The sequence below is a fragment of the Aphidius gifuensis genome, linkage group LG4 (genome assembly GCF_014905175.1).
Source record: "Aphidius gifuensis isolate YNYX2018 linkage group LG4, ASM1490517v1, whole genome shotgun sequence".
Classification (NCBI taxonomy): Eukaryota; Metazoa; Arthropoda; class Insecta; order Hymenoptera; family Braconidae; genus Aphidius; species Aphidius gifuensis.
Window position 1 is genome coordinate 1,799,574 of NC_057791.1, and position 24,184 is coordinate 1,823,757.

At 24.2% G+C, this 24,184-nt stretch overlaps 4 protein-coding genes across 7 annotated transcripts; 2 read left to right on the forward strand and 2 right to left on the reverse strand.

The window, feature by feature from the left end:
- Nucleotides 1-1,337: 1,337 nt before the first annotated feature.
- LOC122854390 (AP2-associated protein kinase 1) lies at nt 1,338-10,711 on the reverse strand. Of its 4 annotated transcripts, none has more exons than XM_044154997.1 (10): nt 10,576-10,711; nt 9,991-10,220; nt 9,365-9,480; nt 9,109-9,242; nt 8,932-9,043; nt 7,513-8,843; nt 7,312-7,441; nt 6,890-7,142; nt 6,730-6,777; nt 1,338-3,667 (listed from the first exon to the last, which is right to left on the reverse strand). In XM_044154997.1, exons 2-10 carry the CDS (start codon nt 10,103-10,105, stop codon nt 1,707-1,709), a joined length of 4,200 nt encoding a protein of 1,399 aa, XP_044010932.1. In that variant the 5' UTR covers nt 10,106-10,220; nt 10,576-10,711; the 3' UTR covers nt 1,338-1,706. The 4 variants fall into 4 exon arrangements, with proteins under 4 accessions (XP_044010932.1, XP_044010929.1, XP_044010930.1 ...); XM_044154994.1 differs by having other exon boundaries at nt 7,303-7,441; XM_044154995.1 differs by lacking the exon at nt 10,576-10,711 and adding an exon at nt 10,316-10,493 and having other exon boundaries at nt 7,303-7,441.
- Nucleotides 10,712-10,844: 133 nt separating this feature from the next.
- On the forward strand, nt 10,845-13,927 carry LOC122854391 (snRNA-activating protein complex subunit 4). The gene is made up of 2 exons (XM_044154999.1): nt 10,845-10,959; nt 11,157-13,927. Exon 2 carries the CDS (start codon nt 11,185-11,187, stop codon nt 13,801-13,803), a length of 2,619 nt encoding a protein of 872 aa, XP_044010934.1. The 5' UTR covers nt 10,845-10,959; nt 11,157-11,184; the 3' UTR covers nt 13,804-13,927.
- Nucleotides 13,928-14,150: 223 nt separating this feature from the next.
- Nucleotides 14,151-21,316, reverse strand: LOC122854392. The gene is made up of 4 exons (XM_044155000.1): nt 21,180-21,316; nt 20,646-20,743; nt 20,448-20,527; nt 14,151-20,358 (listed from the first exon to the last, which is right to left on the reverse strand). The coding sequence occupies exon 4, from the start codon at nt 20,352-20,354 to the stop codon at nt 14,235-14,237; it is 6,120 nt and encodes a 2,039-aa protein (XP_044010935.1). The 5' UTR covers nt 20,355-20,358; nt 20,448-20,527; nt 20,646-20,743; nt 21,180-21,316; the 3' UTR covers nt 14,151-14,234.
- Nucleotides 21,317-22,280: 964 nt separating this feature from the next.
- Nucleotides 22,281-23,973, forward strand: LOC122854393. The gene is made up of 6 exons (XM_044155001.1): nt 22,281-22,604; nt 22,676-22,769; nt 22,835-23,090; nt 23,150-23,388; nt 23,447-23,707; nt 23,777-23,973. The coding sequence occupies exons 1-6, from the start codon at nt 22,369-22,371 to the stop codon at nt 23,888-23,890; spliced, it is 1,200 nt and encodes a 399-aa protein (XP_044010936.1). The 5' UTR covers nt 22,281-22,368; the 3' UTR covers nt 23,891-23,973.
- Nucleotides 23,974-24,184: the final 211 nt, after the last annotated feature.

Sequence of the window (24,184 nt, forward strand, 5' to 3'; positions counted from 1 at the left end):
TTTTATTTTCTTTTTATACATAGAATATACATTTAAATTATATTTTTTATTTACACTATTGACTCATACAAAGAGCAATACAAACTACAATAGTATAATAGAAAAAATACTTGATTAAAATTCATTAATCACTTTGAATTAATTAAATCATTAACTCAAATTATTTTTATATATATTTTTATCTTTTATTTTTCATAATAAATCTACTTATGCACATTGCAAAACCTCATATAAACTATAAAAAAAAAAATACAAATCAACAACCAAATATTTATACAATAATAATTATTTTTTGTACAATTGTTTTTTTTATTTTAAAATACATATTTCATTGAAACAAAAAAATTAATTTCTTTTTTTTTATACACTGTTTTGTTTTATATATAAAAAAAAAAAAATTCGGTACAAGGCAGTGTAAAAAAATAAGCAAATAATTTGAAGAAAAAAAAAATTATAAATAATAATAATACAAGTGCAAATCAACAATAAAATTATATTAATAAAAATAAATACAGTGAAAATAATAAACAAGTGGGGAATGTAAGAAATTTAAATGGAAAAAAAATTAAATAACAAAATTTTAAATACATAAATAATTTTAAGGAGTTATTTATTATTAACTATTGTAACTATTGAGGTTTCGTTGGCATTATTTAATAGTATCATAATTCATAACCATTTGTATAATAAGCAAAAGGTACAATAGACTTTTTTTTACTACCTGACTGTTTTTTAAAATTTTATTATAAATTTATATTTCTATTAATTATTTTATTTATTAATCAATACTCCGGGATATTTATTTAGATAAAGGAAGGCACCTAATTACAGTTTATTAAATTATTTTAATTATTGTTTATATATTTATTTTTGCCTTTGCTATTTTTATAAATTCATTGTAAATTTTTTTTTAATATTTCATACTATAATTGTCTCTATTTTTCGTCAAATATTTATTGATATATTATTTAAAATTAAAGACGCAGTATATAAATTAATTTATTGAATTAATTTGTATATAAACGTGTCAAAATAACAGTCATCTGTTTAGCTCGAAAAATTCTAAGGCCATGAATTTTTTATCTTTAAATTATAAATAATATATATCAAAAAATTTTGATTATCAAAAATCATGATAGTGTATAAATTTATTTATATTATAAACTGCGCCTTTATTTAATGATTAATTATTTTTTAAATGTATTTTATGAATTTTCATATTGATAGAAAAAAAAAAAAAAGTCAATAAGAAAATTTAAATAAATGCGAAATTTTTAATTAACAACCATTTGAGTTGAAAAAAAAAAATAATAATTTAATTATCTAAAAATCTCATGTATAAATGTAATGAAAAAAGGCTGAGCTGCAAAAATAGATGCCACGTGTATTAATTTATTTTTCAATTATGTTAATTGAATATTTTCATTATTTTTTCTTTTTGGTATTAAGCTGTCAAGTTATTAAAGACAAAACTTTACAAATTCATTTTATAAATAAACACCTATGTAAGTATTTATCACTTGTTATTATATTAAACGCACCATTTTCTTTTTTGTTGTTGTTGTTTTTTTTTTATATTATTATTATCCAATAAACAAGGATATTTTTAATACATATAAAAATCGAAATACTGCTATTAAATAATTTGTTTATTAATATAAATTTACATATTATAAATTTTTGTAAAAGCTGCAAAAATTTTCATCTCATGTAAATGGATTACTTCTTCTTTTTAATGATCCAAAACGTTTTTCTGGTTCACGTATAACTTCAAATGGTACAATTTTTTTATCACCAGTTATTATTTTATCATCATTTTCATCACTTGGAAAATCTTCAAAACTTAAATTACTAAAACCAGCATTAACAACTGTTTTTTTTTTACCTTTTGAATTTTTTTTATAAGCAATATTTTTTAACTTTTGTGTTGTTTTTAATGGCAACACATTAATCATATCACTTTTATTTTCATTAATAAGTTGATATTTTGTTTTGTCATTTTTACATTTATCTTTTTTTAATTTTTGTAAATCATCAGTAACAACAAGTGATTGTGGTGACATAGTTACTGATGTATCATCAGAACAATTAATATTAAATATTGAAATATTATTTGTTGGATTAACAATAACATTAGCAATATTATGTTGTTTATTTAATTGTTGAGAATTTAAATTAATTGGATTATTATGATTAATCATTGATGTTGTATTATTTGATTGTGAACTTGTTGTTAATAATTGTGTTAATACAGAATCAACAAATGTTGGTGTTTGTGATAATGGTAAAGATGTTGGTCGTTGTTGATTATTAATAATAGTCATTGTTGCAAAATCATCAAATGGAATTGAGCCAAATAAATCTTTTTGTGATTCACTTGTTATTATGCTTTTTGAATTAACAGTAACTTGTCCATATTTTGATGTTGATACAACAGTATCATTATTACTATCAATACAATTATTATTTTTATTATCTATTGTTGTATAATTATGTTTATTAAATGGATTTGTAAAACCAGTTGAATTAAATGGTGATGAACCAAATAAATCTTCATCATTTATAACTGGTATTTTTTTAAATTCAGTTGTTTTATGTGTAACAGTAAATTCAATATTTTCATAATTATTATTTATAATTTTTTCTTGTTTATTTGATGATTTTGTTGGAGTTGATGTTATTAAATTTTCATCAATACTAATATTTTTAAAATTGGCATTTGATGTTGATGTTGATGTTATTGGTGGTGGTGGTGGTGTACTTGCAAGACTAGATGATCTAACAAGTCTTGTAGCACTTTCACGACTACAATTACTTTTTCTTGAATTACTTGATAGTCTTGTAAATGGTGCCATTGAAAAAACATCATCATCTTTTTTAAATATACCATTATTAATTTTTAAATTATCCATTTCATCTGATGAACTACAATTACCAAATAATATTTGTTTATTTATTGTTTTATTATATTGATGACTTACAAATGGATCACCATGTGATTGTTCAGGTTTTGATTCTGGATCTAATTCATCATCTAATAATAATGGTTTTTCACCATAATCATGACCAACAATTGGATCTGTTGTATCAATTATTGTTAATAATTTATCATTATTATATTTATTATGATGTTTTTTAATTTTTTTAATTCTATTATCATCATCATGAGTTGCAACTGATTCACATTCAGCATGATATGCTGAACTACCACAAGTACGAACACTTTCTGATATTGTTTCATCAATTTTTGATTTATCACGTTCTTCATTATTAATATCTTCATCATTCATTGCTTTTAAATCACTTGCTGAACCAATTGAATCATCTGATTCATATTCAACTTTTGCTTGATCTATTTCTATATTACTATTATTATTATTACCTATATCTTTTTTTTTTCTAATTAATACACCCTTAACACGACGTCTTTTTTTTTTTAATCTTTCTTCATTTCTTTGTGCAATTTCTTTATCACTATCACTTGATAAATCATCAATATTAAATGCTAATTTTTCATATTTTGATCTATCTTCAATTGGAATACGTACAAATGGTGGTGATACTGGACTAGACTCGGTTAATAATTTTTCTTCATCATCAATTGTTTGTGTCTCAATTTGTGGACTCCAATGAACTGTTATTTTTCCTTTATTATCTGGTATTGGGCCTGAAAAATAAAATAAAATTATTAATAATAACATTATTAAATATCACAATAATATAAACATATAGATAAAATATTTTATTACTATTTTTGTTTTATTTTTAATACTTAATATTAATTTATTTTTTTATATATCTTTTGGGTTAGTCAAGCTAAAGCAAATGTTGTTATGGGGTCTTAATTGCAGCCCAGATCATCAACGCAGCAATAACTGGGATTTTTTTTTTTTTTTAGATGGTAACATATACTTACCTAAAAATTGATGATATATCATACACATTTATGTGCTGCGCTGTGATGAATCCATTTATTTATTTTATAATATTTTTATTTGAATTTTCTTATATCTTAAAAAAATTAGATAACTGGAGAAATAATAGCCCAAGACAAAGATGAAAAGACAGTCATGTGTCATTGACATTTTCGAATTATAAAATTAATTATTATAATAATTTAATTATAATTTTTTTTTGTGATTAATTTATGAGAAAAGGAGTGTCTGATTAGGTCTGCCCTGTTTTTTTTTTATAAGCCTAATTTATTTATTTACTAAAAAATTAATTGAAATAATATTATTATATTTAAAAATATTATTATTTTTATATATAACTTTTTTTAAAAATAGTAATTCACTTTGTCTGGAACAGTCCTAATCAGATTTTGGGGGTCAGGAATCGATTGTTTTTAAAACGCAGTAATTTTTTAATTTAAAAAAAATTGCTGCGTTTTTTTTTCAAATTTAAACAATTGATTTTAAAGAAAATAAGCAAAATTTTGATTTCTAATGTACATATTTATTGCTGTAGATTTAAACAAAGATACAGCTGTAAAAACCGAAGTTGTTTGTTTTTTATTTTATTTTATTTAAGGCAAAAAAAAATAAAAAAATAAAAACACAATGACAATTATGTTTCATGTATATTTTACCCCTTGCCAACTTGTTAATTTTGTTTATATTATTTAAATATTATTCATCTTCAATACAAAATTAATTTGGTAACGTAGAAAAGTTGATTGAATAATAATCACTTTGACTTGATCGAAAAAAAAAAAGGAAGCCCGAGTTATTTGTCACCTCTTCCCAAATTCATCATCAGGGTGTTCCAGACAGTGGATAATTATTTATTTCATTTAATTTTAATTAGAAAAAGTGATGCATCCTTGGCGATGATAGTGTGCATAATAAAATAAAATAAAAAACAAATATAAATTATTAAGCTAAATTTTTTAACTATTGTCAGACGCAAGACAACTATTTTAGTTTTTTTAATAATAATATTTTTAAATGTTAATATGGCTTAATTGCCCTTAGCTAATACTTTTTCAAAATTATTATGTACAAATTGTATGTCTACTTTAATTAAATTTTTATATATAAATTAAGTTATTTCTTTTTTCTTCGTAATAGACATAAAAATTATTGAAAATAATTCTTTTTTTTTTTTATATTTTTGAGTCATTATAGAGTTTACTTTCGTCTCGTCGTATCAGTATTATTATCACCTTCTATACAATATTATATCACACACAATGCAATAGAAAAAAAATATTCAGCCAAGATAACGTCACTCACAATTTTTTATGCAACACAATTTCATTCATATTTTTTTATTTTTACATATGCATAATAATTGTTATGCAACACTTCACCAACACACTCATTATTAATCCATTCGTAATGGGGATAATTTTAATTAGTATTTTATATATTTCAATCGTTTTAATTTAATTTTTTTTTTTAATATATTTTCATCTTTCAAAAAAAACAAAGCGATTTTTAACATTAAACAATTGCCAATATGTTAACCCACACCATTCACACCCGATAAGAAACAGAAATTAATAAGCACATCTAGAACAAGACGACAGAGATTACGAAATAGCATTTCTATTTTTTAATTTTGTCCATTTTTTTTTTTTATCTATATTTATTTTCATCAAAAAAACAGACAGAACAAGTAAATTATTTAAATCATATGGATTTTTTTAAAGCTTTTTTTTCTATATTTAATAATTACGATAATTATATTCAATTAATTTACTATTATAGCTTTTTTTAAATTATCAATTCTTTTTATTTCTTTGTGCTCAATGAATATTTTTTTTTTTTTGTTTTTGTACTTCTATAGAAATAGATAAATAAAAATTAATATGTTTTTTTTTTAAAATCGATGTTGTATGAATAATTGAGCGTGCTACTAAATGAGCAAAATAAATCACAATACTATTTATTAAATAAAAAAATAAATTTGATAAATAATTAAAATTTTAAAATCAATAATTGATTGTTAATATTAATAATAAATAATTATGTTTAAATAATAATAAGCTAGATGATTATTTTGTTTTTTTCTATTAGTAAAGTTTTTTAACTATCAAAGTTTTTAAGAAAAAAAAATAGATATATTTATCATGAGTATCTTTGGTGATGTATTTATTTTCGATAATAATTTTGAGATAGCTACAAACTGACATGGAAGAGTTGATCAATTTTTATCATACTGATAAATAAAACAGCGATGATAAATAAAAAAAAAAGTCTCTAATACTCATTAGCAAGCCGTCATATTATTTTTTGTTTTTCTAAGCAAAATTATAATAATATTAACTAATAATTCATTACTGTCATTGAACTTTTTATTATTCTTATTTTTCAATCTAAAAACGAGTGTTATTAATGTTCTAGCCTTTTATCTTCTCCAAAAAATGATAAAAATAAAAATTAACAATATATTAAAAATGGAAGACAATTGTTTTTTGTACAAACAATAATCCAACAAACAATACCAAATTAATTATTAATATATTCCATTATTCCATGATATTAATAAATTGGTTTTTTTTTTTTGTATTAAATTAATTTTAAATCCCACATTAAAACATAAAACCTTAATAATTAAATTTTGTTAGTAAATATATATTTACATATTTTTTCATTTGTTCTTGATTTTAAAACTAACTCTGTTTTTTGTTTTTTTAAATATTAATTAATTTTTTATATAAGAAGAAATATAGAAAAGAGGAAGAAAGATAAATTACAGTTAAGTAAATGTCTCAAGCATTACCTCCAGCAATTGCAGCCGTCTTTGAACCGAGTTTTGATTTTTTACCCGCTGAAATAAAATTAATTTTTAGCATGCACTTTTCAATCTAATAAATTATAAAATATATATAAACTATTTATAGCTATAAATGCATGATTTAATATATATAAATTTAACTCACTTGGTAATTTAAATGGTGCTGATTCAAATGGATCATCAACTGGTACATCAGTATAAGTCATAACTAAACTTTCACGACTTTTAACACCACTTATACTGCTACTACTGCCTCTTCTTATTTTATCAAATTCAGCACCAAATATATGATCCTCAGTAAGTTGATTAAATGGTTGAGCATCCTCAAATGGATTCCATGTTGCAACATCACTGCTTAATGAACGACTATCATTTGTTGTAACACTTGAAAGTTCACCCTGTTTTATTTTAATAAATAAATTGTTCTATTACTCTTTTTCTTTTCTTAATATTTTTATCTAAAGTTACTTAGTGCAGTTTAAATTATAAAAAATTAAAACAAATAAATCAATTAAATAATAATATAAAAAACAAAAAACTGTGCATTATTCTACTTACAATACGTACATGTGATACACTAGCACCAATTCCTGGTTTATAATCTGTTTTATTTTCTGGTGGTGTTATTTCACCAGATTGTGGTCTTACTGATGCATCATATGGTGCTAAAAATTGTGATGTTTCATTTGCAAATACTCTGTAATTTAAAAATTAATTTATATCAATTAATTTAACAGTTTAACAAATAAAAAATAATAATAATCTTACTTGTTAAATGCACTTGTATCACTGACATTTCTTCTGTGTCTTGATGGTGTCATTGTTGGACTATCTGGAGGTGATATATTTGCACTAATATTTTGACTTTGACTCTCATTTTTATTATTTATTTTTGATGTACTTGGTGGTGCTATTGTTGTTATTTTATTAAGAACAATAGGTGTATTTAATTTTGTTGATATTTGATTTGTTGATATGAATTTTAATGGTGGAACTGTATTTGTTGGTGTTGTTAATTTTGGAAGTACTTTTGGAGTTGTTGTTGTTGTTGGTTTTGGTGCAACTGGAGGTGGAATTTTAGATGGTGGTGGCATTGTACGTGAATCATCTTTAAATGGATCTGGATAACCAGATGGTGGAAATAAAGCTTCTAAATTATCATCACGTACTTCAATTTTTGTTGTTGTTTTATTATCAATTTGTTTAGCATCAAAATAAAATGTATTTTTATCTTGTATTGTTACTGGTGATTGTTGTTGTAAAATTGGTGAATTTACAATTAATGGACTTGATGTTTGATTTGGTGATGATATATTTTGTTGTGGTACTTGATTAAATGTTGATTGCATTGATAATTGTAATACTGGTGGTGTTGGTATTACAGATACTGTTGATGTTACTGTTTGTTGTTGTTGTTGTTGTTGTGTATTTACTTGTCCTTGACCAGATATTTGACTAACAATTTGACCAGATAAACTAATAGGACCACTACCAATAGTAGTAACTTGACCTTTTGGTCTTTGTCTTGGTGTTACTGATGTACCTTCAACTAATGCTGATGTTGATGCTTTTGTTATTTTAACTGTTGATAATTTTTTTAAATTTTCTGTTTCAGTTATTGCATTTGGTAATAATTCAATTGTTGGAGTTGTAACTTTATGTAAATTTTGTACTGGACAATCTTTACCTTGTAATTTAAATGCAATAATTGATACTTGATAAATATCTGGTCTTAATTCTGGATCAATTTCAAGCATATAACGTATTAAATTATTAAGTTGTTTACTGTATTTTGAATTATCTGGTATTACAAAATTTCCTGATGATATTGCAAGTGTACTATCACCAAATGGTAATGTAAAATAACATAATTTATATAGTAAACAACCAAGTGCCCATATATCTGATTTTGTTGTTATTGGATATCCACAATACATATCAACCATTTCAGGTGATCTATAACTAAGTGTTGTATATTTTTTAATTTCTTCTTCAACAATTGAAGCTCCTTGTATACTTGGATTTAATATTTTTCCAGTTGCTGAACCAAAATCACATAGTACATAATGACCTGAATCAGCTAATAATATATTTTCAACCTAAAAACAAAACAAAAATAACAAATTTAATTTATTTTTGTTTTTTTTTTTGAGCTTTAAGGATAATTATTATATTTATAAGGTTTACCTTTAGATCCCTGTGAATTATTGGCGTTTGACAATGATGTAATCGTGATACGGCTTCACAAACATCACAGAATATTTGTAGCACTTCAGATTCAGTAAAGCCACTTTGTAACCTATTGATAAACAAATAAATTAATTATATAAATTGTTTATTTCGTTTTTAAATATTAATCATTACCTATTATTCATCATTTGAAGAACTTGAGATTTACAATAAGGCATTAATAATAAAAGTTCATGAACACCACCTCCAGTATGTGTTATACTACTATCAATATATCCTATAATATTTTTGTGTCCACTCAAGTTACTCTGAAATAAATAATAAAAAAAAAACAATCAACACGCAAAGTAAAGCAAAACATTTAATTTACTATTTTATTATTATTATTTGTTGTTGCTTTGAAATAAATTATTAGTAATTGTCTACTTACTGCAATTTGTATCTCCCTCTTACAAACATTGAGATCATGCTCGTTATTGACATACATACGCTTGAGTGCATATCGTCCACTTGAAGACTTGACCAAAAATACAATTGCAAAACCACCTGAAAATATTAAATTTAATAATTTCATTATTTTTATCAATTTATTTATCACAAATTTAACATGACAAAGATAAGACAACTGAAATTTATCAAATTGTACATCAAAATTTTTTAATACACATACAAGTTAATAAATTAATTTGTTAAATAATATACACTTAATTTAGTTTTTTAAATAAATAAAAATTTAAGGCTTGACAAGTCATCAATATTATCTTTTTTTTTTGTTCTTGTCTAATAAAACAGTCAAGTTCTACGCATCAAGGCAACATCAAGTCACAATTTATATAGTAAAATAATCATAATAATTATTGATAAATATTGTGACAATGTCATTTACAAAATTCGCATTGAAAAAAAGAAGGAAAAAAAAAAAGAAGTTGACAGTTTAAATAAAGTAATGTTTATGATAAAATTTGTGGGCGTATAAATAACGAAATGAATTATGATGATAATGATGAGGAGCAAGGTCTGTATTTATAAAATTAATTAAATTTCGAAATGCATTACCTTCAGCTAAAATTTCTTCAACTGTAACAGTGTGTCGTCCAACAACAAATACTTTTCCCAGGTAGCTATTTGGCTCTTTTGATGTATTGTCAATCTTGGAGAAGAGTTTCTTCATGTTGACACACTCTGCTGTCTTATACTCTGGTTATAGAAAAACTGGCTGCTGTTTGACATAAGGTTCCTCTACACGAATGCTTATCTGGAGCACGATTGCGCGAGAAAGCCGCGCGCTAAAAAAAAAAAGCAAATTACATACACATCATCAACGATAAATAAATATATTAAATTATCATTACAATAATGTGTTTCTATATAACACACATACACAAAAATGCACAAAAGTACTAATTAAAATTAAAAAACAACAACGACAATTAATTGTTGAAAAGAATAAATTAAAATAAATCAAGACGTAGTTTTAGTTTGACAGAAATGAAATAACTTTTATGTCAAAACACACTGAGAGAAAAAACAACAGTTTGATGATGCTGTTGATGATGTCACGTATCGTTGATAAAAATTAATCAATTTATTTATTGATATTGTGATTATTTAATTAATTTTTATAATTTAATAAATGCTTACAATCGTCAGGGTATATTTTCTTGAAAATGTTATTAATTTATTAAAAATATATATATCAATGACACTTATTTTTCTTTAGCTCATCATCATCATCATCAAAGACAGACAAGCGACATATTTGTTTTAGTTTTTTTTTTGCACAAGGCCATTCAGCCAACTGAACACTTGATAATCTAGGGTTTTTTATGGTTTATTTTTTCATTGCGCATGTCGATTGTTTGGATTATTATTGTTATGATAATTAATTGTTGTTGATAAAAAAAAAAAAACAACATAAATACGTACATATGTGATCATATACTTCCGGGCGAATGTCAAACCTGCTGGATTCAAGGTTGAATTTAAATAGAAATAAAATAATAGTCAATTGAATTATTTATCAAGGTTAGTTTATTAATTGTTAATGATTTTGTTTAATTGGCTTGTTTGTGTTGTTAATGAATAATTAATTTTTAAATAGCATTATTTGTTTGATTATTTTTAAGGTTAGAATGACAATTTTTATTTGATTTAATTTATGGATATTATTTTAATGATGAAAAAATTAAATATTTATTAATTGTTTATTTATTTATTTACAGAATTTTTTTTTAAATATAAAAAAAAAATATGAATGTCAATGATTATGAAGATGAAGAAGAGGATGTTAATAAAAAATTACAAGAAATATTGGCTGAACATAAAGCTAAAAAAGAAATTGAAAGTGATGATAGTGAAATTGAAATTGAAAGTGAAATTGAAAGTGAAATAGATGAATATGATAATAAAAAATTTAAATTTCATTCATCAACATTTGCTGATTCTGATTCTGATTCTTTAGATTGTGAAATTGATTTACCAAATGATGATTCAAATGATCAAGAAACAATTAATAGCAATAATGAATTAATAAATATTGAAAAATCATTAAAATTAAATATTGAATTAATGGAAAAATATAAAAAAGCAAGATTAATTATTGAAAAAAAATTAATAAAATGTAAAAATGAAATTGAAGAAATTAATTTAGCAACACAAATAACAGATAAAAAAATTAAAAATATACCATATACACAATGGACAAAAGTTGGTATGCCATATTTTAAAGATTCCCAAATGTTTTCAGCACCATTAAATATTGATGCTAAAACAAAAATAAATAAAAATGAATTAATGGTTGTTTATCAATCAAAACCAAAAAGATGGAGTGGTAGAGATCGTCGTGAATTATTAAAAAAAATACAAATTGAATCATCAAGTTCAAGTTTTGAATTTGTTATTGCTGAAAATTTAATGTCTGATAATTTATCAATTCAAAAAAAAAGTTTTAATGAAATTGTTGGTCCACTTGGTACACGTGAATTTGATTGGATGAAATTATCTGTTGATTTATTTTATCATCGTCATACTGCTGAAGAATTACGTGTTATGTGGAATGTATATTTACATCCTGATATTAGTAAAAAAAAATGGAAAACAAAAGAAGACAATGATTTAAAAAGAATAGCTAATAAATATAAACATCAAAATTGGGATTTAATTGCTGAAAAATTAAATACATCAAGATCTGGTTATCAATGTTTTATAAGATACAATACAATTTTAAAATGTATGAAATCAAATGACAAAGATAAACCATGGTCAAAAGAAGAAAATATTATATTAAATATATGTATTGATAAATTAAAAATTGGTGATTATATACCATGGAGTATTGTTGTTTATTATATTGATGATCGTACAAAAAATCAAGTATATAGCCATTGGAAATATAGTATTGATCCAACATTAAAAAAAGGTAGATTTACATGTGAAGAAGATCAAATAATACTTGATGGTGTTGCTAAATATGGACGTAATTATTCAAAAATATCAACAAAATTAATGCCACATAGAACAAGTGTACAAATTGCATCACGTTTTCGTTTATTATTATTAAAAACTGATGATAAATTTAATTTATGGACACTTGCTGAGGATAAAAAATTACTTGAACTTTATAAACAACATGAATCACAATGGAGTCTTATTGCTAAAATTATGAAAAAAGATAGAACATATTTACGTCATCGTCATTTAGCATTAATGCGTTATATTAATAAAGGCTATAGTTTAAAATCAATACCAAGAAAACGTCTTGTTGATGAAATTGAAAATAGACAAAATGCAAATGCTACAGATGTTGATGTTGTTGATGATGTTGATGATGATGATGATGTTGATATTGCATATGATAGTGAAATGAATAAAATTGATGATAAAATATTGGAATTTATTAGAGTTTCACATTTACCAACAATGAAACCAATTGGTGGACAAATTAAAATTGAAAATTATTATGATCCAGTTAAATCAGCTAAAGAATTGTATAATATATTTTCATCATTATCAGCAAAACTTGAAGTACCAGATGATTTAAATATCAGTGAATTAAATGACAATGATATTGATATATTAACAACATATAAAAAAATTTGTCAAGGTACATTAACAACAAATAAAATTGAAGAATATCGTAAAAAAATGTTTCCATTAAATTTAACACCATCAACATCAAATGACGTACAACATTTTATACCACCAGCACCATTTGGATTATATCAAAATCGTAATAAAAAAATTATCAAAAATAGTAATATTAATTCAATAGAAATTGATGAAAATTTTAAGTATGATTTATCAATGAATAATATAGAAACACCAAATATTATTGATGAAAAAATTGATGATAAAGAAAAAAGGGTGTTTGATAAGCTGTCATTATTATTTGGTGATGAATGTTTGAAAAAACGTGAATGTAAAATTGAAAATAGAAATGTATTATTAAATTCTAATAATAAGAATGATAGTGATGTTGATATTGATATTGATGGTGATGATGATGATGATGTTTATCATGAAGTAACAAAAAAAAAAATTGATAAAATTTGGTTGCCATATGATAAAAATGATAATATTATTCGTGATCGTAGTTTTTTTGAGCCATCATTAACAACAATTATTGGCTTTGATGCAATACAAAATATGAAAAAAAATAAAGAAAAATTACACTGGTCTAAAAATGATATTAAAAATAGTAAAACAAAAATAACGACAAATGGTAAACGTGCATTTCATACATTTCGAAATCGTTTTTTAAAATTATTTAAATATCCAATTGGTTTAGCAAATATATTACCAATTGAAATTGGTTTACCAAGTGATGCTCAGCAAGATGACGATGATGATGATGATGATGAAGATCAGTAATTATTAATTATAATTAAATGATAAATTAATCTTTTTGTATTTGTTTTGTAATTAAGTTTATCAATATTTATTTATTCTTTTTTTTTAAATATACAATAAAAAAATATTTGTTTTAGTTGTCAATTACCCTGTTATATTATTTAAAATTATATTAAAATTATACTCAATTTTTTTTTTAACATAAAATATTGAATATTAAAAAAAGTTAGATGAAAAAAAAAAAACGAAATTATTAACTCAAAGTGTGTTGAGTAAATTCAAATAGTAAAAAATGTTTTTTAGATATAATATATATCTATTTCGATTACAATAAAATTGTAATACTGTATTTAAATATCGAAATTATCGATAATATTATTTTATCAAGAGTTAAAGCCTCCAGTTACAACATGTTCAAACGGTTTGAAGTTAACTAACAATAAAAATGTTAATTAATGATCTGGCCAATAAGTTTCATTGGTCATTTTGGTTGACGAGAATTTTTTAGCCAATTGGTCCAACCATTTTTTAATCATTAAATTTGATACATTGATGTGTGTAGAACTCCATGTTGAAGTTGCCTCAACGACATTTAGCATGTTATCTTGAGTATTACAACTCAAAATCAAATTAGTTTCACAACTATTTATCTTATTTTCATAGTAATCAGGTAGAAGGTAATCAATTGAATATTCTTCGTCCGACTTTTCGTCAGTCTCAATTGATCTATCAATTTCTAATGTTGATGATTCAGCACAATCCCAAAATAATTTCTTTATTTTATCTGGTAAAATATCATTGTTTTCAGAAGTCAATATTTCTTGATAATTATTGGCAATAATAATTCTAAGTAATTTATCAATTTTATCAGCTGATAGTAACTTTAATGTTACAAAATTTTTCCATAATACTGGAGGATTTGGCATGAAATCATAAGCAGTTATTGGTAATGAAATAATTGATTTATCCAAGTATTCAATTGGACAAGACAACACTGTTTGTGACTTATTATCTTTCATGGTTATCTGAACGGATATTTTATGCTCATCAGATTCAAAAAATATTGTTGAAATATCAAACCAATTTTCATCGAGCTCAATAAAATTTGTATACGTATTCATTACAACTGGAATTCCAATTGCAGTTTTCAATCGTTCAACTGTTAATTTATTATTCAATATTCTGGCAATTATTTTGTCACCTTTTATTATATTGTATTTTCTTGGTAAATCTAATAAAACTTTATGATCTTCTAGCCACTGCTTAAATATTGGCCAAGCAGCGTGAAAATTTTCACTACTGTTAACTATTATTTTAGTAACACAAGCATCATATGTTCTGTAGCTATCACCATGTATTTGAATAACACATTTATCCATTCTACCAGACCATATAAATTCACCATTACTTTGTTCATTTGCATTTTGTTTAATATCAACAAAATAACCAAAACAACCAATTGCATAATAATAGCAATCATGTATCCAATTTCTTAAATTTGTTTTAGTTATATTAATACTTGAATCATTATCATGTAAAGATGTCATTCTTTGTGCTAATCTTTGCATCAAATACAAAGCAGATCTTGGACTGTGAATTATTTTAATAGTCGGTGGTAAAAGTGGCTTTGAATATTTCAATAAATTTAAAATAGTATTATTAATTATTTTTCTCTCCATTCCACTGCAAGTGCTCATGTAAATACCATGTGATAGAAGCTGTAGATTATCATGAATTAATTCAGTTGGTCTGCAACAGTTTGGTCGCCAATTTGGCCACATGTTTTGTGATAATATAACACTCAGAGTTGATCTTGCCCCAACGACACTTGTATTTATCAGTATTGTACGATCTTTTAAATCAGAACTTGACAAGTATGTTTGCATCATGATTTGATTGATAAATGGTGATTTTAAAAGAGTTTCTTTTGGTGTATCCTTGAGCCATCTGATATTTTTTTTATACTGTTTGAATAATTTTTCAGCTAAACTATTTGACAATGGTATTTTCATGCCAAACCATTTCCAAGCAACTAATTTTTCCAGTGAATAATCATTTGGTATTGGTGATTTAAATACAACAATATCAAATCTTTTCTTTTTTAAATTTTGATAGCTATTTAGTGTACCAGTTAAATCAATTTCATTTGCCAAATTAACAAGCTGTAAGTATTCTTGTTTAAGAGGAAAAATAATACATTCTCCTTCTTCATCTAGTTCTTGTTCATTGACATCATTGACAATTGGTAATGAAATATTATTACTGAGAAAATTAAGACTAGAAAAAATCATACGTGATACACAATTTTCTCTAGACAATGATGTGCTGATACCTGGTTGATGCATTTTTACAGCTAATTTTAAATCATACTCATCGGCATTTAATGCTGGTCTGTATAAAACAACTGGACGATTTTCAACTTGTTCTTGCCATTTTGGATTTAAATTTAAATTGTTTACTATTTTCTTTAATTTTTCCAAGTTTTCAGTATTAATTGTTGATGTTCCAGTGACAAAACTAGCACCAAGTACACCCATTATATCATGAAAATCAGCTAAACCTTCTTTTTTAGCTTCTTGTCTTTTTTCAGCAGATGCATGAATAATATGATTTAATTTTTTCGATAAAATTTGACTATTTTTAGTCAATAACCAAAGACCAAAACGTATTGATGCTAAACCACAATATCTTGGATTATCAATATAATAAAAACCCATTGTTGGATCTAAAATTTTTGATATTTTTTCAGCATATTCATACCATAATGGACTTATACTACAACCCAACATTCGATAATACATCATTGCTTGTGATATTTGACAAAACCAAGCAGTGATACTACTTCCACCACCTTCAAGTATTTCACTTATTAAATTATAATTTGCCATTTGTCTTGCATATAATGAATCACATTCAACAATACTACTTACAGCATAAATCCATTTACGTGTTGGTCTAACAGCACTACCCCAAATAAAAAATTCTGAATTAAATTCAAATATATTTATTGTACCAACTGTACATTTTTCTGATGGATATATACCAATCATTTTTCCAAGTTCATGTTTCATATAAAATAATGATGTTATCAAGAGTTTTTTATTTGATGCATCTTCATCATTATCAGTTGGTAGACTTACCATCATACCACTATCATCTGATGATTGCATTACAGTTACAACTCTATCAATATTGAAATATTTTTTTGTTATTATCACCTGAACTTGATCTTTCATATATTCTTGAATCAATGTGTGAAATAATGAACTTGTTACATGTAAAATACCCTGCATCATGCCACTTTTTGTTTGAATATAATTGGTCTTTGGTTGCATCCATTTTTCTGATGAAAAACCAATATAACATTTGTAAATTTTATTGATATATTCATCACCAGGTACACTGTTGTAATTTGGATTATTTTCAAACATATTTATCAATGCTCTTGGTAAATATATTTTTTTTTTGGTCCATAAATCCAATGCTCTTATGATGAATGGATGAAATATTGGATCAGTTAATTGACATAACATTATGCCAAATTTTGTAACAAAATGTCCTTGATTCCATTTTGATGCATCATCACTTGTACATACTGTTATATTTTTATTTTGACCTTTTGACATTTTTTTGGCTTTTTCTGAATGATCAGCTGGTGTTGATAATCTCATACTTGAATGAGTTAACATTTCAGAATTAAAATGTTTACATAATGATCTTGAAATTTGTTCCAAGACTAATTGTATTATTCTTGATGAAATACTCATGATGTAAACTTCACGTAAACCACCATGTTGATTTTTTCTCATCAAGTCAATACGTAATCCTTGTGTTCTATATGTTTCTGTTAATGCTGGAAGTAATAAATGAATTGCTTGCCATCCTGTTTTACCTGATCTAGACCAAATTTTTCTTATTTCTTCAACGGCTCTTGGTCTTTTGCCTCTTGATTCACCAGAGTCAGTAAAAGCAGCACTGGCTTTTAGAGTTGATATTGTCTCCAAGTCTAGATAATTTAAATCATCAAATATTTCACCTTTGATAATTGTCTTCCATTCAAGACCCAATTTGTTTTCCAACTTTTCAGCAAGCCCTTTGGACATAACTCTAACAAGATGTGGTGAAAATTCATGAGTGTAATACGTTAAATCATTAGGTGAATATGAGCCAAGATAATCATTTGTCAATGGTAATCGATCTTCATATGATAATATTTTAGCCATCATTTTTGAACTACCACTGACATGGGCCAGTTCATCTTTATTTTTGCAATAATTGTAATAGACTGCATTGATTAGCTGATGAGGATTTGCCAATGGAATATGAAGAAATGGATCAAATAAACCAGTCCACTTGAATGAGTCTTCATCATTAGATGTGTTATCACAAACATATCCTAAATTTTCAATGATTTTTCTTGATGTTTCAAGCATTCTATTGGCTGCCCAAATTTCTAATCTATTTCTATAAACTGTTGGAAATTTATCCAACATTTTACCTGGATCAGGAACAAGTGGGTGTGATTTAAATCCTTCCATCACAATAAATCTTGCATTAGACATTAATTCATCTAGTTTAATTTTATCATTATTCATCACCAACATACTCAACAAAAGACTCTGTCTAGCATTTGATATTTTTTCACTTGTTTCATCAACAAATATATCTTCTTTTAGCATGAAATTTAAATTAAAATTTTCACATTCAAATACAAAATTACACAAAAGTTGAGACTCAAATTCAACCAAGTTAACAAGTTTAGATGTATTTTGTGATGATAAATCAACCCATGATATAAATCCATCAGTATGAATATTTTTAGTGACAAAACAATCATCAGAATCTTTACCTCTTGAATAAATCTCTTCACTATTTTTCCAAAATAGAGTGTAGTACAAATTTTCTGATTGATCAGTTGGTTTTATCAATAAATACATGTTAAAATATCTCAATTTTTTTAATAACCATTCATTTTTCTTGGCACGTTGATGTAATGCAATGGACAATTGATCACCAACATCAGACATTATTCTTGACCACCTGCCAATTTTTGATGATTTAAATCTATCCAGTACATCCTCACTAAATGCAACATCATTTGTATTAAAACTTGAAATTTTAATTGCTTTTTTTATCATGGAATCTCTTGAATATTCATTATCAAAATATTTATGTGGTAATAATTGAAAATGATCAACACTTGTTATCCATTTATTTATATCATCAGTATTTGTCAATAAAGAATATGGTGTTGACCTTTCTTGTACTGCATTTTTATAAACTTCACTATTATTTTCAAACGATTCTTTATTAACACCCCATGTTGCTAGTTGTTCAGCTATATTCATTGGCAGACTTGGCTCAACTCGATGATACTTCATGTTGTGTTTCGCAAGTTGTATTTCAACATCATCATTATGTTCATCAGCTGAATTTATTACTGTTGAATTAGATGATGATTTAACACAATTAATTGATTCTTTAATTAACCAGTGAGTTGGATTATCACTTTTACCAACTGTCCAGTCAGTAAAATCAATACTATTGTTATTTATTTCATCTTGATTTAATGGTCTCAAATTAACATATGGTATTTGAACAACACACTTATGTGTTATTGTTTTGACCTTGTTTTTTTGTGCATTACACATTTGTGACCATTTTGCATTCAACTTTACAAGTCTTTGATTTTTAATAAATTCTTGATCAAGTTCACCATTGTTATTATGAGTTTCCTTATGCAATTTTTCTTCAGCTAATTTTTGTGCATGTGTCATGTGTTTTCGAGCTATACAATAATCACGAGCATCAATTGGATTTTTACAATGTTCAATTACTTTTTCAGTAAAAAATGTATCATTGGGCAATCTATTAATATATATTGCTTGAAATATTGATTCACATTCACGATGATAATCATTTTTTTTTCCTTCTTCAAATATATTAAATTTCAGCTCTTCAAGTAATTTTTCTCCAATTGCAATAGCAAAACGATGTCGACTAATTAAATGATGAATCAAATCAACTGGCATGTTATTGGCATTTGTGATAATTGAACTTGGTGTCATGATAATAATAAATAAATGAATATTTTTATTAACAGCTATAGCACGTTCACGTAATGGTGGTGTATAAATATATTTTTCTCGTTTAAATATTGATTTACCAGATGATTCATCAATTTCAAATCTGCTTGTTTTTAAAACAACAACAACAATGAAATTTTCAGTTTCAATAATTTGTCCAGGTGTCATTTTATTTGATGGATTGTTTAATTTTTTTATATCACCAAGAGATATAAATTCTTTTGTTTTAATAGAATCTTTTGAATTATAAAAACAATCATATGTATAATCATGAATAAATGTCGATGCTTCACTTATGGCAAATTTTAATTGACAATCATTTTTTAATGTTACTTGGACACTTGATGGTTTGATATAACTAACTTGAAATTCAGTTACATCTGATACATCATCCGAGTAATAATTATTCACATCATCCGAACAGATTAACTGGATTACTCGACGTTGATCTCGCTGACACTGGTCAATCAGCCACTGAAAATTCATGATCCTGAAACAAAAGAAAAATTGAAATTATAATTAATATTTAATAATAATATATATTTTAATAATCAATTTAATTCATCACTTGAAACTTACGTAGAAATATTTATTGCTTTCGAAATTTATTTATCAAGCAAAGTACAAATCTTTTCTTCATGTGCACGCTTCACATTGATCTAGATATAACAAAAAAAGAAAAACTGTTTTATTTATGTATAACACAATTAATAAATTATCAAGAATAATTTATTATTTAATTTTTAATATTTTTTCAATAATCTATAATTAACTTACGTGTAAAACTTTAATTCAATTCCACTGGTTTTTATTTCATTCGTTGAAATGGATGACCAAATGAAACACAAAATTCTCAGGCTTCACATTTTGTTCATCTAATAAATAAAAAAAAAACACAATCAAACTTTTGTATATAATAATAATAATAACAATTAATATGCGTCTCAATAAAAAAAAAACAAAAGAAGTTTGATAGAAAAAAAAAGTTCTCAAAATTTATTAATTTTTCTACCGATTAATATTGTAATTATTAATTAACTAATTGTTTTTTACTTCACTTGATTGTAATTTTTAATGTTTAATAAATTATTTGTTATACAATGTAAAAATTATTAAAATATCAAAAAAAAATAACAAAGGAAATTTGATTTACGACGTATCAATGATAAAAAAAAATCAAAATATTATGGCAAAATTATTTTTTATACAAATGAAATTAAATAAATATAATTAATGTATTGTTTAATTAATTAATTAAAAATATTTTATATAAATTTTTATTAAGTAAAAAAATTTAAGACGCCAACTTACTGATAGAGACATATCAAAAGACAAACGGCGAATGAGGCGTCCTGTTGATCGCGTTGATCGGTACAACTTCAAAGTGCTTCAACGGAATTGGCCAGAATAATAAAAAATAGGTGGTGTGTTTTGTTTTTTATTGAGTGTTGTTGTTTGCACAGGAAATGAACAAAAAAAAAAAAATAATAAAAATAAGCAAAAACGCGCGTGAAGTTTATTGTTTTTTTTTTTTTAAACTGATTTTTATTATTAAAAAAATTTAAGCTGATGTAGATTTTTTGGATTGAATTACATAGTTGCAAAAATGACACTGATAATTAAGCCTGATGTAAATGAATATTATCATAAAAAAAAAAAATAATGCAAGTTTTGTTATTCAATGTATTATTTTTGTTATCAGTTTGAGTTTAGTATTACAATTTTGTATTAATTTTCAAAATCAAATTACGAAGTAAAGAGAAAAAGTATTTAAAAAATTTTCCATTGGTATTTCATGAGCAATTTGATAACAATAAAAATAAATGAAAATAATGAGTCATAAGTTAATAATTAAGTTATTATTGTCACAATTTATTGTGCCAAGAATGTTTGATAAATTATTTATTTATTAACAAAAGAAAAAATAAAATTTCGATTTTTTTATATTAAAAATTTTTCGAAACAAGCAATTTGCAATGTTTCTTCGCTTTAAAAAAAATATAAATAATTAAAATATAATTTTTTAACAATAAAAAAATTGTCAATAAATAGCATGCTTAATTTAATTTAATTTTTTTTTTTTTAATAATACCGTAAATTTGAATTATTAAAACTAGTTTTCAACGATTTTCGTTGAATTAAAAAAGATGGCTGACTAATTGAAAATGCACCTTAAACGTGGGCTCGAAATTCTATATAAAAAAAAAAACAAAGTGTTTAGTTTTTTTATTAAAACACGTGTGAATGACAATTTCCATATATTTATTTATTTATATATTGATTATTTATTTCAATTATTACTTGAAAAAATACATCATAAATCAATAAATCTAATTAAAAAAACCAGATTATTTAAACAATTAAAATAAAGTATTGAATCAATTGTTATTTGTTAGTTAACAATATAAAATATTCAACATTAAGACACTTAACCCTAATAAATAATTGAATTAACTAATCATTTAAATTTATTTATTATTGTTAATTTAAATTATCAACAATGGCATCGAAAAAACCATCAGAACCAAGTTCATTATTTGGTAATATTAAAATAAAAGAAGAACCAGGAACATCATCTGCATCATCATCATCACAAATGAATAATATTGTTGGAACAGGAAGATTAAAAAGTTTTGTACATAATCGTGATTTAAATCTTATAACTGTTAAAACAGAAAAACCAACAAGAAAAACAGTTGGTCCAAATGTTGCAAATTATCAAAGAAAAAAAAAAGAGTAAGTTAATTATTACTATAAATAATAAAAATATTATCTATATTAAAATTATTATATTTTTATTATTAAAGAGATGTTGTTGTTAAACAAGAACCAATTAAAGTACGTAAAGAACGTAAAGCACCTGTGGAGCGTGTTCGAGGTCGTGGAAAAAATCAAACAGTGGTAAGTTTATAAAAATTTCATTTAAATAGAAATTACAAGATAATTGATTAATTAATGTATTTAAGAGTCTTGGTGTTGCAACTGAAGCATCATCATTAAGTGAATCACGTCGTTCAAGTAATCGAGGTGGTGGTGGAGGTAGTGGTGGTGATAGAGAATCACGAGCATCAATTATCAAGCCAACAGTTGACATAAAACAAGCTATTAACACAAAAGCTGATGAAGAAGTATTAAAATCAATTTATAAAGATGATTTTATTGATGATGGTGATGATGGATATGCTGGTGATTCACCATATACATTACCTGTTATTTCAAAAGGTAAATATAACTATTTTTTATTGTTACAAGATAATAATATTGTATATTATTTTTTTTAGCTCAGTTAGAAGTTAAAACTGATCCAAATTTGACAGATAAAGATGTTGCAATTAAAAAAGAAAATAAAGTTGATGAAAAACCAGTAATATCAGAAAATGGTCATGTTGAAAGTAAAAAATTACTTAAAAATAAACCATTAGAAAAAAAAAAAGTTGTTGAAGATTTACCAGCAATAAATCCAGCAAGTTTATTTGAAAATAATAGTGAAAAACAATTGAATGAATATTTACTAATTGAGGTGAGTATTTAAAATATAAAAAAGAAAATTAGAAAAATTAATTATTTAAATATTTTAGCTGCCAGATTGTATGCCAGGATTTAAAAAAGACGATGATGATGAAAATTTCAGCAAGGATAGTAAAAATTTAAAGAAAGAAAGTGAAAAATCATCAGCAGAAAATGATGATAATAGTAAAAAAAATGATTATTGTAAATTAAATAGTTTAAAAGAAGGATTAATTGGAAAAATACAAATTCATAAATCTGGAAAAGCATATTTAAAAGTTGGTAATAATACATTGCATATTGATATTGCATTAAAGCGTTGTTTTCGTCAGGTAAATATTAATTAATTTGATTAATCGAAATTGTGTTAAGTATAATTAAAATTTGTTTAATTTTTCAAGGATCTTATTGCTGCTAAATTGGAAAATAATAAAAATAATCTCATTAATCTTGGATCAATTTCTAATACACTTAATTGTACACCATCCTGGGAATCAATGCTAGCAAATGTATGAAAAAACAAAATTATTAATAATTAATTTTCATGTACATCTTCATTTTCACACAACATACACGATAATAAAAAATATATTAAAAAAAATAAAAGAAAATTGATTACAAAATTCAATTCCATTTGAAATCACATTTATTAATATATATTTATTTTTTTTATTATGTCTTATTTATAAAGGAAAAATTAATAAATTAATTTATCAATATTTTTTATTGATAATATTAGGATGACATTGTTTACAAATTTTAATTATGACAATTGATTCAATATTGTCTGGTTAATATTAATAAAGAAA

Excerpts from the sequence above, each read along its gene's own strand:
- LOC122854391 (XM_044154999.1), top strand. The coding sequence starts at position 11,185 with ATGAATGTCAATGATTATGAAGATGAAGAAGAGGATGTTAATAAAAAA.
- LOC122854393 (XM_044155001.1), top strand. The coding sequence starts at position 22,369 with ATGGCATCGAAAAAACCATCAGAACCAAGTTCATTATTTGGTAATATT. Across the intron at positions 23,389-23,446 it reads ATGAATATTTACTAATTGAG|CTGCCAGATTGTATGCCAGG; the intron begins GTGAGTATTTAA and ends TAAATATTTTAG. Across the intron at positions 23,708-23,776 it reads TAAAGCGTTGTTTTCGTCAG|GATCTTATTGCTGCTAAATT; the intron begins GTAAATATTAAT and ends TAATTTTTCAAG.
- LOC122854392 (XM_044155000.1), bottom strand. The coding sequence starts at position 20,354 with ATGAATTTTCAGTGGCTGATTGACCAGTGTCAGCGAGATCAACGTCGA.
- LOC122854390 (XM_044154994.1), bottom strand. The coding sequence starts at position 10,105 with ATGAAGAAACTCTTCTCCAAGATTGACAATACATCAAAAGAGCCAAAT. Across the intron at positions 9,243-9,364 it reads AGAGGGAGATACAAATTGCA|AGTAACTTGAGTGGACACAA; the intron begins GTAAGTAGACAA and ends TATTTATTTCAG. Across the intron at positions 3,668-6,729 it reads GACGGCTGCAATTGCTGGAG|GCCCAATACCAGATAATAAA; the intron begins GTAATGCTTGAG and ends TTTATTTTTCAG.